This window comes from Vicia villosa, linkage group LG4 (assembly GCF_029867415.1).
Source record: "Vicia villosa cultivar HV-30 ecotype Madison, WI linkage group LG4, Vvil1.0, whole genome shotgun sequence".
Lineage (NCBI taxonomy): Eukaryota > Viridiplantae > Streptophyta > Magnoliopsida > Fabales > Fabaceae > Vicia > Vicia villosa.
This window is the reverse complement of record NC_081183.1, coordinates 60,365,898-60,384,248: the sequence shown is the minus strand read 5'-3', so window position 1 is coordinate 60,384,248 and position 18,351 is coordinate 60,365,898. Positions and strand designations below refer to the sequence as shown.

The following is an 18,351-nucleotide window of genomic DNA, read 5'->3' as shown; positions in this document are numbered from 1 at the left end:
AAAAAAAGAACGTTAACTTCGTAATGATCCTTGTTTAGATATATACAAAGTATTGCCTTTTTGGAAAGTTTTATTTTGAAAAACAACAGTGTATGAGAATTTTGTTTGTTTTGATTTGAGCAAGCAAATTAGGAGGTCTACCCTGAGTTGTAAGGTCTTTATCATATTTCCTTTAAAAATCTATCCTTTCATCGGATACAAACAAAAGGTTCGATTTTGTACTCGAAACAGTAGAATTTTGACTTTGATTTTGAAAAGAATGAGAAGGGATTACCTTAGGAGGTGCAAGTGTGATTGTGTTTGAATTCAGATATTTTATCTTTTGGAGTTAGTGATCTAACGGTTCAATTTTATCTTTGACATACACGCAGTTTATATGTGCTGGAATTTAAAATGCGGAAATGTAAAATGCGGAAAGTAAATCTACGCTATTACATCGATTTGCAGGAAATGTAAACTACGCCTATTTACATAGATTTGACAACCTATACATTTATCTAGGAATTTAAATAGCAAGAAAATAAAGAAATGTTTTTGGATTTTTTATGATTTATTTTAATTATGATTAATGCATGATTAATTTAATTAAAATGAGGAAAAGGTGGAAATAAAATTTAAACCTAAAAATTAATTTCAAAATATGTTCAAAATGTTTGCTAATTAATTTTAAAACAAAACTATTTTTTTTTTGAATTTTTGAAATTGATTTGAAATTTATTAAGTTAATTAACACATAATTATGCAAATAATTACACAAATAATTAAAACTTAAAGAGAAAATTATTCAAAATATGTACAAAATTAGCTTATAATATATAAACAATATTTAATATGAAGAACAAATTTTTTATGATTTTTTGATTGGTTAAAATAATTAAAAAGCAAATATATCAATATAAACTAATTAATTATGCAAAATATTGAAATTATGAAGAAAAATAAAATATTTTTATGTTAGAAAATAAAATATTATTTTAGAAACTTAAAAATATTTTTTGTGTATTTTTTGGATTTTTGAAACTATTTTTAATTAATTTTGCAAGAAAATTAAAATAAAATAGAAAAAATAAATAAGCAGTGATCAGATGTGGTGGGTTATAGAGTCTATAGCATGGACTGGCAAGGCTAGAGCGTTGGATGAGGAGATTAATGAAATCAGATGGTGGAAGGCCTGAAGGCGTGTGACACGTGATATACCTGCAGCACACTGGATTAGAAAAATTAAATTTAAAAAAACGCGCGCGTGTGAACCAATGGGGTGAGGACACGTCTTCGTCTTCAACCTCCAGACACCACTTTTAACAGCGCTTTTATGCAAAAGCGCTGTAATTGATGAACCCTAAATCTGCAAAAATAGCGAACAGGGGTAAACGTGCATAGAAATTAGGCGCGATAGGTCCATTCAATTCGTCTTGTTCCACTGAATTCAACCATGCCCTTAATTTGTTCTAATTTTGGCTCTAACTAAAAACCCTAAATTTGAACTAGAAAACCCTAAAATGGTAGATTCGTGTTCAAGCATCCAAAACTCAATTAAACTTCCAGAAATGATCTACACATCAAACTAAGTTCAAATATATGTCTACATCTTGCTAAGCATGCGTGGATTACGAGATACAAGTTGATTCTAGTTCGAACCAATTGTGACCTGTAGTACTTGGTTCAGTGAGTTTCAAGACTTGGAAATGATTGGAATATGTTCAGTGATGCTTGAGGAAGATGTTTGAATGCTTAGTTTGTATTGAAAATGACTTAAACTTAAAATTAGAATTTCAAGTTTCTTTGAAAAAATTAAGTGATTACAAGTGTGTTACAAGCAGAAGTTTGGCTCTAATTTCGTGCTCTATCATTTGTGAAGTGTTATAGCCTTTATATAGGCTATGTTGTGCTTAGAATTGAAGCCAAGAAGCCTTTAGTTGCCTTTGTTGAATTCTTGATTTTTTTATATTAAAACCTTTGAATTGTTGACCAAGTCTTGCTTCTCTTCAATGCTCTTGCCTTGTACCTCAATCTTCTGCAGAAAATTGAAGATTCTTGGATGACTCATGCTTAGAAACTAAGCTATCCATTAAGCCAAAAATGGATAAAAATGGTGTGGGCTTTGTCTTGGTCGTGGGAGGCCCATAATATCATGGCAAACATGTTTGAACCATGAAAACTTGGCCCCATTTGGAAAAAATACATTTTTGAGCAATGTTGGTTTTATGCATTTTCCCAAAATTTAGCCAACTTCAACAAAGTGTAAATACCTCAATTTTTGTCATATGAAGGAGATCTTGCACTTTTTGGAAACCTAAAAGAGTCCTCTAACCAATGTCTTTGGTCTCATGTCAAAATGATTTTTGATGCTCCTTGTGTGTCCTTTTGAAAAAAGTGTCTTTTTGTTGACTTTGAAAATGACCTGTAATGTCTTTGTTCATATTTTTCAAATGGTGAATGTAATGACCATGGGATCAATTGAATTTGAAATATAATTGAATTTCCTTCAAAATGAGCTTTGGTTTGAATTTTTTGGATGAAGGATGAGAGAGTTATGGCCAGTCAAAGTTCAGTTGACTTTTAGGAGAAAAACCTAATTTTGAATCTTAGGGTTTTGTTGATTTTTGATCTTTCCTTGATGAATTATGATCATCCAATGATCAAATGATGAATCTTTTGACAAAATATGGATGTTGACAAAAAATTTCATTTTTGACTGTCTGTTGACTTTTTTGGTCAAACGGGTCGGCTGTTGACTGTTTGAGCTGCTGACGGTGCGTCTGAGTGAATTGAAGTCTGAAAATTTGTGTGATGGTACTTTGAGATATATGGATGTCCATAAAATCCATTTGAGGTCTAAAAAACTTGTTTCTCCTGTAAAAACAAGAAAACCCTAGTCAGGGACTGTTTGTGTAGGAGACAGTTAAGCGTACCTGATTTTTGTGCAATGTTGAGTCTCTGCTAATCATGTGATATTCAGAAGACTTCTAGGACAAAAATCTTGGAATTTTGAATTGTAAAAGATTGATTTGATTGATGGTATAAAACACTGAGAATTGTACTGCCAGCAGTTTGACTGTCAACTGACTGTTCAGGTATTAATGTAGCAGTTAGAGTGAAAAATCAACAGTCAAAGTTAATTTTCTTTTTGTTGTTTTTTGTTTTATGTGAAAAATTAAATTTTATTTACATGACTTGTTAAAAACACAGACATAATAAATAACTAATATTTACTGTACGCGGGCAAAATTACCGATAATAACCCTGAAAATTATTTAATGCACAGAAAAATGAATATTTGACTGGCAGAAAACACACAAAATATTATCTGAATAATTAAGCAACATTATGACAAATAGTACAACATTTAATACTGACAATACAAATATTACATACTATATTGAACAGTACGACAAATAAACGGTACATTTAAGAAATAAGAAATACGGCAAATTTTAAGAATGACGATTAATAACCCATGCTACAAATGATAACATGTAGATGATTGGGAGTGCAAGCATCCCAGGTCCACAGTGTTCCGGGCTATGTAGACAGAAAAAAGACATGATCACCGTAGCAATGGTGATGACCATAAGAAAACACGTTTCCCACCACTTCGCCATTTTGTCGGGGAAGAAGAAAGGATGGATATGAAGTAGAAATTTGAGTGATGAGTTAGAATTTGATGTGAGATTTTTATGAAAAAATGAGAGGTATTTATAGAATGGAAAGAAGGATAGAGACGTTGGGGAATGAAGTGATTCCGTACAAAAGGAAAATTTGAGTGGAAGTAAGATTTGAAAGAAAGTGTATGATAGTGTTGGAAAAAGAGAGATGTATAGAATAAAGTTAGGATTTGATTTTTTGAAAAAGAGATTTGAAAAGATTTTGAAAATAATGGAATATAGTACAAAAATTAATGGGAAACAAAAGATAATAATAATCTACTTGTTACCAGTACAGTCTGAGTTTCTTGATTCTGCGCCTGCAAAAGATTTAACTCTGTACCAATTGTGTCAGTACTATTTATCTGTAAATAAATAAATAGCATGTGTGAAGTAATAAACAGTATTTGGCGTTTGCGTAAGAATAAATTCAACTGCAAGCCAAAATACTGTATAAGAAAAATTCTAAAAACTAAGTATTTCACATGTCAGGATATTTATTGAAATAAAAATCCATGATTATATGAGACTCTTAATTTTTAGATTGGAGTTTTCTTGAAAAAAGATGCGGGCAAATATTGGGGTATAACAACGAGGATGCCTTATAAATGTTTCCCTCAATTCATTATCATCATAAAAAGATCATAAGTCCCTTCGAAGTTGCCTAAACCAAAATGATCTTGCCCCTCGATGTTGCCTATGATTAATGATGATAGTCTCTTTCGATTGCTAAGGTATCCTTACTGATTGCCTAAAATGACCTCTGTATCCTCCCCTAAAGACTACCTTTCCTCTTTATGGTAGAGACATTCTCGTGGCAAACGATAATCCACGATGACCCTTTTCAAATCCAATGAAAGGACTATCTGCCCTCTTTATGGTATGGATAGCCCTTTCAAACAAAAGTCTTAAAGAACAGAAAAATTAAACTTAGGATAGGTATCTCTTCATTCCTAAACATATTTCTAACCATGGATTCACATACAAACATCATCAAACATGATTACTACCATAAATTCCATGGATTCAACATAAACCCTAACATGTGAAAATCTATGAAATGAAGAGAAATGAAATACCTAGTATACCACTACTCATTGCATACTTATACATTCAAGATAATGAAAATTCTCCCCCTTACCTCAAATCAAAATCCTTCTTCTTCAAGATTTCCCCCAATTTGCTCTTCCTCCCTCTTTCTCTTCTCTTCTTACCAAATGTTAATGTTATGAAATGACCTAATTCAACTCTTACTATCTCCTTTCTCTCTAATGGGCTTAGCTACCCATTCTATCTCAACTAATTAGGCCCATTAGCTATTATTTCATTATTCCACCAGCAATTATAATAACTCAATACGCCAAATTAACACAACAATACACATTTAAATAATTATCACCCAAAATAATAAGTAAGTAATTATACTAATAATAAAATAACTATTAGATAAATAAAATAGAAAAATTGGGATGTTACAACTTTCCCATACCACCAAGTCTCAATACGCATCTAACACCCCTTACTAATACCAACTTTATTTCTTCACACAATCCTCAACCACATGATCAAATACCATTTTACCCAAATTTGTCACAACCATTGGATCAACCATTTCCACCAAAACTCTATCACTCTTCTAAAAAACAACTGAATACACTAACTAAAATATATTAAAAAAAATATCTTTTTCATTCAACCACTACCAAGCTGTCACATGTCACTATGGAGTTGAACCTTTAGGACAAGGTTCCTACTAGGCCCAAGAGTATTGTTAGAAGATCAGATCATAGGCTCAAATGTAACACAAAAAGCTCAATTGACTTGGAAATTGCATTTAGTATTACAGGGGGTGCATTAGTAATCGCCTCTATATTATTATTATTATTATTATTATTATTATTATTATTATTATTATTATTATTATTATTATTATTATTATTATTATTATTATTATTATTATTATTATTATTGTTTTTTATTATTATTATTATTATTATTATTATTATAATAGTTTATGATGTTTTTCTAAAAGTGGTCCAAGCCCATAAATCTAAGTATTTTAGTTGTAATGTTAAATATCAATGAAAATTCTAATATTTTGTTTTATCTTTTTTTTTTCCTTTGCAACCTTTGAATATTAGGTGACATGATCTATTCATATTTTAATATTAATATAATAAATAATTGATATTTACAAATCAGGAATAATTTTTTAAAAAAAAGTTTACAATTTTCTTTAACATTAAATATAAAGGAGTCAACACAAAAAACCACATTGAAATTAAAAAAACTTAATATTTTATTCTTGATAAATTAATATTAATATGAACGTTTTTTATTTATCTAATATAAATCTATAAAAATCTAAGTACCTGAAATAACCAAGTTTAACCTCACTAATCCAAAATTAATTTAGACTAATTACGAAGACATCAAAGTTTTTTAACCACCCTCACCACATTGTTTTGGTAATAAATTTTACTGATTTGTCATCACTACATATTTTGTTAGATATTTTATTTATTTGTTTTATTCTTTAATGCTCCACTACTCCAAAACCCTTCCATTACTCATACTTCAATTGTTAAACCCTATATCCTCCTATTTACAATTCCAGTTACGATTCAAAGACCCAACAATTTATGTGCAACCATAAACAACGCAACTTCTAACATGGAGTTATTCATACCTTTTCAACTTTTGGTAGTTTCCAATCCAATCATAAATATACGATTATGTATCTCTTCATTCCCCAAGCGGTTCTTTCTACATTCTTCAATTCTGCAATATGGGTTTCATATTAATATGCAACAATACATTTCAACCCCTATAATATTCACTCTTCCTAAAAACCCAATCTTCTTCTTCGATGTTATCATCTGAAACATACCCGTCAGTAGAATCAAAATAGAATTCTTCGCTGATATTGTCCCAAAACAATCGAGAATTTTAGGTATCCCTCTTTCTCCAGCACTTCTATCAATGACGATAAATTTATGATGTTGATAGGTTTAATGGCGGGATCATGTAATAAGGTACACAATTTTCATGGGCAACCACCCTTTCCCAAGATTATTCACATCTTGAACCAAACCAAAACCCAAGAAAAACAAATGGATGCTTCACAATCGCTCTCTGAAAAATTTATCTTTGATTTCACACTTAAGATAATCCACTTTTTCTCAAACCCTAAAACTCTTCAGAAAAACCTTTTTTTTCATCATTATCAAAATATCTTAAAATTTTGCTTTTCATGGTTGCCTCAGGATGCTAAGGGGAAAAATGTGAACCTCAACTTATACAAAGGGAAAGTTCTTCTTATAATTAACATCGCTTCAAAATGGTTCAACCCCACTTTCTCTATTTCTATTTTCTTCATGTTTTTAGAATCAAAATTCAATCTTTCTTATTTAATTTTTACGGGGTTTAGCTAATTTACGTAATTTTTTATTGGGTTTACATGGGATTTACGAATCTCAGTTATACCCAGTTAACTAAACTTTACAAGAGATACAAAGATAAAGGTATGGTTTTTAAGGGTTTGAAGAGTTTTTTTTTTGTTGTTGAAAACTAAAGTTTATGTCTTTGATGTGAGATAATCATTTTGAACTTACTTGAGTTAAGGGCTTAAAGAAGTTCTTGAAATTGATTTAGTTGGTTGATTAGGAGATAATCAATATATATATATATATATATATATATATATATATATATATATATATATATATATATATATATATATATATATATATATATATATATATATATATATATATATATATATTGTTTAATTTCTTATTCTACCTCTTCTTTTGATTAATAGATATATAATTTTAAAAAAATTGATTTTTTTTAAATACTTAATATGAATCAATTTTAGTTAGTTGATAATGTTGTTTATGTATTAGCTCAGTTGTGAGTAATCTTTATTTTTATACATAATCTTAATTTCTATACACAATTTGAATAAGTTGGTAATGTTGTTTATGTATTATCTTTGATATGATGTTGTTTCCTACTGGAAACATTTATGTTAGTTATCATTTTGTAATTTTATTTTGACATTCGATGAAATATATTAGTCGTAACTTTGGCGGTAACACAAATATGTTGTGTAACATAAGACAAATATTTTTTTATACAAATCTTAGTATTTCACTTCAAGTTTGAGTGATGATGATTTGATAGTAAAATATATCTATAAACTTACTCATTTATAACTTATGTAAGTGACAATTTTAGATCATGTTATTTTATAGAAACAATACATGAGTTTAAAACATATGCTACTGTTTTAAACACGTGAACAACTACATGAATGTATGATCTAAAAATGACATTATGTTAAATAGTGTCTCAATCTTCTAGTCACTTCAATCAAAAATATTAACACTCTAAACCATGTTTTGAAGGGGAGTTTATTTGAGAGTAAATTTTGTTTCTAAGGAAGAGAGAATATTCAATTCTATAGTTTAATATAAATCCCTCACAATTTTGCATGTGAGTTTGGTTTGATTTGTCTGTTATCTGAATCACTTTGTGTAGTGATATAATGGAGCCATGTTAGACTCAAATTTAAACTTAGTTTCTAATTTAACATATGCTATCTTAGCATTTCTCCTGTGTCTTCTATGTTATACGGTACTGTTTGGAAGTAATATTTATTACATGTTTGAAATATTACTTTTGCATAATATATATAGTTCCATTATTAGTTGGACTAATAAAGTTTAAAATTTTTATTTATATTAAATATCACTCTCTAAATCATTTTGGTTAATTGAGCAGCCATTGATAATGTCATTTTAAGTGGAAAACATTATCACCTTGATTTGACTTTGCTTGAAGAATGAGAGGTCACACAACTTTCCATATTTTTAATTAGGGTCGTCTTTAAGGCTGTAAGAAAGACTATCGTACAGGGTCTCAAAATTATCTAGGTTAAATTATAATTAAATAGGATCTCGTAAAATATTTGTTAAGTTAAATTATGATTAAATAGGGCCTCTATTTGTTTTGCCATAGTTAAATTATGAATAAATAACACAGGACCTCTAAAAACTTAAGACGATTCTACTTCTAATTCATTAACACTGCCTACCAAAGTACATTTAAAATAGGTTTAATAATTTTTTTTTGTCAAAATACTTGGTTTATATAAAATATAAAAAGCTATATTACAATTTTAAGAAAGTTTTAAAACTGAACTTTGACGGAAAACTGTCATACATGGTATGTTTGAAAAAATGGGTAAATATGTAAAATAGGTTTAATAAATTTTTAGAGTTAACTATCGATGACGTGAACATATCTATGAGATACCAACTATTAATGGATCATTTTAACGTCTGTCTTTTAACTATTTTTTTTGTTGTTGTTTTATATATTTAAAGTTTTAAAAATGGTAACCAAGTGGTTGAGCTCCATTGGCAAGGAGCCCCGTCCAAGGACGTACTCGGGGAATACCGAGTTCGATTCCCAGGCGGAACAATCTTGCTTGGCCAGTGCGCATGCCTCTCCGCACGAGCCGGATTAGTGGCCCACCTGTGGTGGTGGATATATATTATTAGTATATAATTGAAATTAGGTGAATATTTAATTATAATTGTATTAATATTATCCAACAGAAAACAGCTATTGAATATGAATCCTCGCACACGTTTCTTACTGGTTTTAATTTATCATTAAAGCGGAAGGAGTATATATAGAAAGAAAAAAAATCTTAAAAGTATAATATCTTAGTAGTAATTTAATGTTTTGGAGCGCAAACCGCGTGCGGATTCCCCATTTCATTTTGACGCAGAAACAGCGATATTTTCATGGTCGTCTTATTCTTATTCACAATTTTGCACTCGTTTCGGAAGGTACGTAACATTACTGGATTTCACTTTATTTTCATATATAATTTTCACAGCTAATCGACAGAGTAGTTAGTGCATGTTTTGATTTCACTTTTTTGTACGAGCAAACTGATTTGGATATCTGAGTCTCCTGAGTATGAGTTCTAATTTGAACGTGAGATTTAGAGTTTTTTTTCCAAAGATTTATTTTAGTTCTATTCATTTTGACGTGAATGTATCCAGATCCGCCGTGGATCTAGATAGTGCAGCAGAGGACTCCAGGTTGTCTCCCATACACTTAAACGGTCAAGTTAGTTAGTTCTGTTGAAATGGTTGAGTAGGATCCAGCGTCATTTCCAGATCATCGTTTGATCTCGATCTCACGTGGTATTGATGCATTCAATTGGCTTGCTATACTGTGCCATTAAGGCAGTCCGTAGCTTGTTTTTCAATGATCTTATTCGCACCTGGATTGGGCCTTGACTCGGTCCAGGACTACTACTTAGTAGTATGATGGGTTCTTCAAAACTGGCTTTCCAAACACCTCATTAGTAGTTAACTTCTTGGTTTCGTTTGCTATATTAACTTCATATATTGAGATTGATTTTTATGGTCTTTACTCATTAAACTTTGTTTTGCAGCTTGAAGACTGATTGGTGATTATTTAATTCAATAACAAGGCAAAGCAGCATGGCACAAACAACATTGATAGGTCGAACTAGAAGTGAAGTAACGGTGTTAGGCGCGACAGAGACACTTGGTTCTCAAGGGCAACTTCTGCAGAAGTTGTATGCTGAGTTGGATGAAGAAAGGGAAGCATCAGCCACAGCAGCCATAGAAGCAATGGATATGATACTGCGTCTACAGGGAGAGAAGGCTATGGTGGAGATGGAGGCGAGTCAGTTCAAGAGAATGACAGAAGAGATGATAGACCACGCCGAAGCAACCTTTGAAGCTTACGAACAACTTATGTATGACAAGGAGATGGAAACTGCATCTCTCAAGTTTCAATTGCAGGCTTACAAAAACAAACTTGTGAGCTTAGGATGTGATCTCAATGCAAGTGAGTTTCAGTACGTGCACCCAAATACAAGTGACCAAAGTAGCATTAAGGTTATGAGAAGGCTAAAGTCATTTCCCTCAACTCCGATTAAAAAGACCGTGACCCTCAGTGAGAGTAATGCTCACAAAACTGAAAGTCCAGCGCCTGTTTCAACTGACCAGGAACCTAGCTTGGTGTGCGCAAGTGGAACTATTAATTCATACTGGAACAAGATAAAAATGCTGCATGCACAAGCGGGACTGATTTCAGATTGTAATAACATAGGAGAAAACTTGAAAAGTAGAGGAGGGAGGTCATGTTCAACACTGTCAAAAGTCTGTGAGTGTGGCCAAACACATAGAATGAACTCTGCCAATTCTACTGAAGTAGTAAATCGTTGTCAACTTGCACACGACAGTAAAACACTCACCAGTCGTCCTTGTTCGACTAATGCGCACGATTTATTTCAAGTCCCAGAAGCCACAGTAAAGCATGAGGTCAGAAGAAGGCATGAGAAATGGAATTCTTTGGCAGATATTATACTAACTAAACCAAAATCTGTTTCTGAGGGAATGATTGAATCGCCTTTTAAACATGATGCAGACAAGCAAAAGGGCACAGTGACAATTGTTGGCCAGCAGAAAGAAAGGATGGGTGTGGATTGTAATTCTCAAGCTGAAATTCATCAAAAAATTGCAAGGCTTCAGAGGCAGAAAACCAGTAGAAGGTATCAGGAGGTTACCTCTGGATTTGAATTAGGGGATAATGAAGAGCAGTTGCGGCTTTTGAGGGAAATAAAAAGTGAACTGAAACTAATACAGTCAGAGATGAGAAGCTTGAAAACCAAAAATAACACCCCTGTGGATGATGCTGTGGCTTTCGGTTTTCTCCAAGAGGTAATGTGGTGGTTGAGAAACAGAACATAAATTCCCATTGATCACATGCATGATTTTTTTATAGAAAATACAAGGAACTAATGATTAACTAATTATATGAACAGGCAATGGTGCACTTTTGGATTTGATCAAATAACTGCTTAATGACCACCTCAGGCGACCGATCAACTCAGTGCACTGCATCATATGCTTTCTCTACCCACAGATTTATGTTGTGATTTGAATTTTATAATTGAAAAATGTATACATTTCCATACAGACATGTTTTACATTAGGCTCTCTATGTAGGCAATTTGAATGTCTTGTAGTTATAAATTAATAAAGTTTCATGTTTTCCTTGTTTGAAATGGACTCAAATAATTGAGTGCCTTCAACTCCAGGATTTTTCTGTGTACTTAGAGAAATGTTTATGGGATTTCTCAACCTAGTTTCATTGCTTCTTTAGCTAATTCTCAACAAAAGTATTAGATTGTGACAGAACAGTTACTCAAATTTCTTCTTCAGCATAATTTTGTCAAGCATATAAATTATCCGAACAACGATCTACATGTCAAATGTCATTTGAGTTCATGGCAAGATTAGTCACGCAGTCGGAAGCCCTAAAGGAATAGCAAGCGCAAACCTATAGATAAGCTCTGGAGTTCACCAGGAATAAAGAAAACTTTGGATTCTATTATAATGAAAGATAATCCTTATGGCCATGCCAAAGATCTTTAAATACAGGAAACAAAAGAAATCCTAATGGGCCTTATGGGCTTTTAATCCAAAACAGAAATTTAATAAAACAAATAATAAAAAAGAAATTGCTGAAATATTAAAATAAGAAAATTCTTAAATATTAAAATACTTTCCGTCGCGTGATTTCTTCTTCAATACGCGCGGCCAGCCTTCCTACATCAGTCTCTTCCACCTCTGAAGAACTCGACCCCGAGTTCTCTTCTTGATAAAGAGCCTGATCTGGTTGATACTCATGAATGTCAGCAACATTAAAGGTATTAGATATATTCATGGCATCTGGGAGAGCTACCACATCAGCATTATCATTGATCTTTCGGATCACTTTGAACATGCCATATTTGCATGGCTGCAGTTTGCTGTAAGTACCAACCGGGAACCTCTCTTTGCGCAGAAACACCATCACATCGTCTCCTACATTGAAAACTTTGACTCTTCTGCGTTTGTCAGCAACTGCTTTATTCTTCTGCCCAATAGCCTCTAACTTAGCCTTGACGGCTTCTTTAACAGTCACCATTTCCTCGGCCATATTCTCAGTCGCCGCACTAACTCCAGGCGCCTTAGGCAACTTAACCAAATCAACTACATGCTTAGGAACAGAGGTATAGACCAAGGAGAATGGTGATTTCCCTGTAGCTGAATGCACAGCGCTATTGTAGGCAAATTCGACCTGAGGCAAAACTAAATCTCACTGTTTCGGCTTATCACCACAAACACTCCGAATCATATTTCCCAAAGTTCTGTTGATTACCTCAGTTTGTCCATCTGTTTGAGGATGAGTTGTAGAACTCCGGTTCAGCGCAGTTCCAAACAATCTTCAAAAAGTAATCCAAAAATGACTAAGAAATTTGGTGTCCCTGTCTGAAGTAATTGACTTAGGAACCCCGTGAAGACGCACAACCTCCCTAAAAACAGTTTGGCTATGTTGGACGCATCAGCAGTCTTCTTACAAGCAATGAAGTGGGTCATCTTGGATAATCTGTCTACTACAACAAACACAGAATCTACACCTCTCTGTGTACGAGGCAAACCCAACACAAAATCATTGGCTAAGCCTTGCCAAATATCATCAGGAATAGGTAAAGGCATATAAAGACCAGTATTTTGAGACTGACCCTTAGTAACCTGACAAGTATAACACCTCCCGACTATAGTACTAGCGTCCCTCCTCAAGTGTGGCCAATAATATCTCTCCTCCAGGCTAGCAATGGTCTTGTCTCTACCAAGATGACCGCTAAGACCATCACCATGCAGGTCTCGAATCAGCTTCTCTCTTAAAGAGGAGCAAGGAATGCATAGTCGATCCCCTTTAAAAAATAGCCATCTCGAATATGAAAATCTGCACAAGGATGTTTCCCACTACACTTGGCCCATAACTCCTTGAACTCAACATCACTTTCATACAGCTCTTTCAGGCACTTAAAACCTATTATCTCCTGCGCTAAGGTAATTAGCAAAGAAGCCCTCCTACTTAATGCATCTGCTACCTTGTTAAGAGCCCCTGACTTATGTTGAATAATAAAAGGAAATTTTTGCAGAAAACTCACCCATCGAGCATGCATCTTGTATATCACTTTCTGGCTATGGAGAAACTTTAAATCTTGATTGTCAGTGAATAGAATGAACTCCCTTTGAACCAAATAATGTTCCCACTTACGTAGGGCTCTAAAGACAGCATATAATTCCTGATCATAAGTACTCCATTTCTGGCGGGCATCGCTTAATTTCTCGTTGAAAAAGGCTACAGGTTTCTTCTCCTGAGATAACACAGCTCTTATTCCCACACCACTAGCATCACATTCAATTTGGAACAACTTGTCAAAATTGGGAAGTGCTAATACTGGTGCGGTACATAGCTTCTCCTTAATTAGTGCAAAACTCTGCTCTTGCTCAAACCCCCAATTGAACTTCCCTTTCTTCAAACATTCAATAATAGGTGCAGTGATAGTATTGAAATCTTTGATAAATCGCCTATAGAAGGTGGCCAGACCATGAAAGCTACGAACCTCAGTCATGGATTTAGGTGCAATCCACTCCCTTATAGCACTCACCTTATCTTCATCAACCTGAATCCCTTCTTCTCCAACAACAAAGCCTAGAAAAAGTAACTTATTGGCGCTGAATGTACATTTTTTTCAGATTAATGTACAAATGGTTCTCCTGTAAGACTTGTAACACTTGCCTTACATGCTGCAAATGCTCTGTCTTGGTCTTACTATAAATCATAATATCATCAAAATAAACTACTACAAAAGAACCGGTAAACGGGCGCAGAACTTGATTCATCAACCACATGAAGGTGCTAGGGGCGTTTGACAAACCAAAAGGCATCACCAACCACTCATACAATCCCTCTTTGCTCTTGAAAGCGGTTTTCCATTCATCGCCAGGTCTGATTCTGATCTGATGATAGCCACTGCGCAAATCTATCTTCGAGAATACCTTAGAACTGGCCAACTCGTCAAGCATGTCTTCCAAACGGGGAATTGGGAATCGATACTTGATAGTTATCTTATTAATGGCTCGACTGTCAACACACATCCTCCACTGATTTCCTTTCTTAGGGACTAAAAGGACTGGTACTGCACATGGACTCATGCTCTCACGAATAAATCCTTTCTTCAACAAATCCTCAATCTGCTCCCTTAAAATCTCATTCTCCTTGGGGCTCATGCGATAGTGAGGAAGGTTTGGCAAGCTAGACCCCGGGATGAGGTCAATTTGATGTTGAATATCTCGCATGGGAGGCAAATTATCTGGTAATTCCTCTGTAGTCAACTCCTTGGAATCCTCAAGGATCTCTTGTACTTCTTCTAGAATCGTTGTTTCCTTCTTTACAGCATTCATCAACCCTTTGATCACCACTGGACATAAACATTCAGTTTCTTTTACAGCCTCCTCAAGCTCCTTTTCACTCTTCGTCATCACCAAGAAACTAGACTTTTTTCCTCCTGGATTCTTATCAAAGTCTAAAACAGAAGCCATGGCAATTTTATGTGTGCCCCATGTTAACATCATCACATTATCTCGTCCTCGATAAGTGATATCATTATCAAACTGCCAAGGTCTACCGAGTAAAATATGACATACATCCATATCAAGAACATCACATAGTACCTCTTCTTTATAATATTTTCCGATGGAGATAAGAACTTTGCAGGCTAGTGTTACTCGAACTTGGGAGCCCTTGCTTACCCAACCGAGAGTGTACGGCTTCTCATGGGGTTATGTGGACAACTTTAAATATTCTACCAATTTCTGCGACACCAGATTCTCTGTGCTGCCATTATCCACAATCAGATTACATAATTTATTCTTGATAGAATAATCTGTTTTAAACAAATTCTTGCGTTGTCCTTCATCTTTGGATGCTAGTAACATTCTCTGCAACACAAAATTTACCCTCTCATCAGATTCTTCTTCTGCAAATTCAACATCGGCATATTCATCGTTCTCAACTGTAAGATCTTCTCTTTCCTCATCTTCCTCCCTCTCTTCCACAACAACAGCGACTCTCCTTGTTGGACAAACATTCGATTTGTGGCCTCTCCTGTTACAATGATAACATGTGTCTATCGAGGGTCTAGCATATGGATTATTTTGCCTATGAATTGGTGTTTTTCCCTGCTGCACAGCGCTAGAACTGCTAGCCCCCTTATTCCCAAGGTTGGAATCCCGGGATGTTGCATTCTTTTCCTTATCACCTGCTGAATCAAAGTTACTTTGGGGTGAGTACCTTCTAATAGACGAGAAATTTCGAGGAGATTTCTCCATCAATTCTGCCTTCAAAGCTAAACTGGATGCTTCAGCTACAGTCCATACAGTCTGTAAACCCATCTTCTCCTATAAGGACCCCTTTAGGCCACTGGTGTATCGAGCCACTTTCTGATTCTCTGATTCTCCCAATTCATTTCGCTCAGAAAACCTAAGGAACTTAGCTGTGTATTCAGTCACGTTTCTCTTTCCCTGAACACACTCAATGTACATCTTATAAAGAATATGTTCATAATCTTCCGGTAAAAACCGCTCCAGCATCAATTGTTTCATTCTTCGTCAAGTTCTGACTGGCCCCTTTCTTTGCCTCTGCCTTTGAACAACAAGTTTATCCCACCAGACAACTGCAGTACTCTTAAGCCTGATTGCAACCATCTTGACTTGCTTGTTCTCAGGGACACCCATAACGTCGAAGAACCTGTCGACATCGATCTGCCAATCAAGAAACTCCTCCACTCTCATCGTTCTGTAGAACAATGGAATATCAGCCTTCACTCGATAGTCATGATTGTTTTGTAGATTTCCACGATTATCCTCTTCATCGTAAGGTTCTTCTTCATCAGAACTCGAATCATCGACACAGTTTCCACCCCATAGAACACTAATTGGTTCCTCTCTCTTGTCTCTTCGCCGATTCCCATTATTGTTGGCGTTGTTCGCCTGATTTGCTAAATTCGCCATTTGTTCAATCAAAGCAATTAGAGCCGCGGTAAAAGTCGTGGTAATTCCTTGAAGATCTTCTTTGGTCACCGGTTGATCCGCCATAGTTGTCAAGTTACGAAAAGAACATGAGAAAACATGCTCTGATGCCAACTAACGCAGTCGGAAGCCCTAAAGGAATAGCAAGCGCTAAACCTTGAATGAAAACAGGGTTGCAAGCGCAAACCTATAGATAAGCTCTGGAGTCCACCAAGAATAAAGAAAACTTTGGATTCTATTATAATGAAAGATAATCCTTATGGCCATGCCAAAGGTCTTTAAATACAGGAAATAAAATAAATCCTAATGGGCCTTATGAGCTTTTAATCCAAAACAGAAATTTAATAAAACAAATAATAAAAAATAAATTGCTGAAATATTAAAATAAGAAAATTCTTAAATATTAAAATACTTTCCGTCACGCGATTTCTTCTTCAATACGCGTGGCCAGCCTTCCTACATCAATTACTGAATGACCTGAAAAGTTGTGTTGCACCTCTTTATATGACATCTTATAGAATTGTTATCCTATAGCACTTTGGCTTGTAGCATCTCCGATGAGAGGACTGATTTTGGTTGTTTAAGTTATGTCATTTTGTGGGCCTAAATTTCAATTATTTTTGCTCCTAATAATTGTAAATAAGATATATATATATATATATATATATATATATATATATATATATATATATATATATATATATATATATATATATATATATATATATATATATATATATATATATATATATATATATATATATATATATATATATATATATATATATATATATATATATATATATGGAGCATATCAAGTGAGAGCATTTTTAAATGAGAGAAGAGGGAAAGAAATATCAATCATTGAATTTATCAAGAGAGAGAAATTAATAGCCTCATTAATGTATTAACATTCTCTCTCTTGATGAATCGAATGGTTGATATTTCTTACTCTCATCTCTCATTTAAAAAACTCTCACTTAATATGTTCCATATATATATATATATATATATATATATATATATATATATATATATATATATATATATATATATATATATATATATATATATATATATATATATATATATATATATATATATATATATATATATATATATATATATATATATATATATATATATATTTGACTCCACCGATTTATATTATTTTATTTACACAACATTTTGAATCTATTAAATTAATTAATTCAATTATAATTAATATATAAAAATATAGTAAATTTTAAAAAACATAAATAATAAAAATAATATTAAATACATAATGATGAGAAATAAAATACATAAAGTGTCCAAGCAAGTAAAGATACTATTAACCATATTCTGACACTAAATTATAAATGTATTAACCAACTTTATTTTACTCTTTAATTTTTTTTATGTTGGAGAACTCATTAACCAAATTATGAATTGTATTAACCAACTTTATACATAAGAAAAAAGGGGTGATGCACTGACAGTGTAAAATATTTTTACACTGTCAACCAATCACCACCCATGTATTTAATTAAACCATTTTTTTATTTAAAAATAATTAATGACATGACACATTTATGATATTTTATTGGATGACACTATAAAATTATTTTACATTGTCAGTGCACTACCTTTTAACTCTATACATAATATTAACCAAAGTTAGTTTACTACGTAAGATTTAATCTTTGATATCAGAACACTTGATAACCAAATTATGAATT

The 18,351-nt window shown here is 33.2% G+C and overlaps 1 protein-coding gene across 3 annotated transcripts; it reads left to right on the top strand.

Annotated features, from left to right (window-relative positions):
- Positions 1-9,359: 9,359 nt before the first annotated feature.
- LOC131599196 (uncharacterized) lies at positions 9,360-12,229 on the top strand. Of its 3 annotated transcripts, XM_058871645.1 has the most exons (3): positions 9,360-9,508; positions 10,126-11,422; positions 11,527-12,170. In XM_058871645.1, the coding sequence occupies exons 2-3, from the start codon at positions 10,175-10,177 to the stop codon at positions 11,548-11,550; spliced, it is 1,272 nt and encodes a 423-aa protein (XP_058727628.1). In that variant the 5' UTR covers positions 9,360-9,508; positions 10,126-10,174; the 3' UTR covers positions 11,551-12,170. The 3 variants fall into 3 exon arrangements, with proteins under 3 accessions (XP_058727628.1, XP_058727626.1, XP_058727627.1); XM_058871643.1 differs by having other exon boundaries at positions 10,126-12,226; XM_058871644.1 differs by lacking the exon at positions 9,360-9,508 and adding an exon at positions 9,517-9,871 and having other exon boundaries at positions 10,126-12,229.
- Positions 12,230-18,351: the final 6,122 nt, after the last annotated feature.

Bases quoted from the DNA above. Each gene is read 5' to 3' on its own strand.
- LOC131599196 (XM_058871644.1), top strand. From the start codon at position 10,175: ATGGCACAAACAACATTGATAGGTCGAACTAGAAGTGAAGTAACGGTG.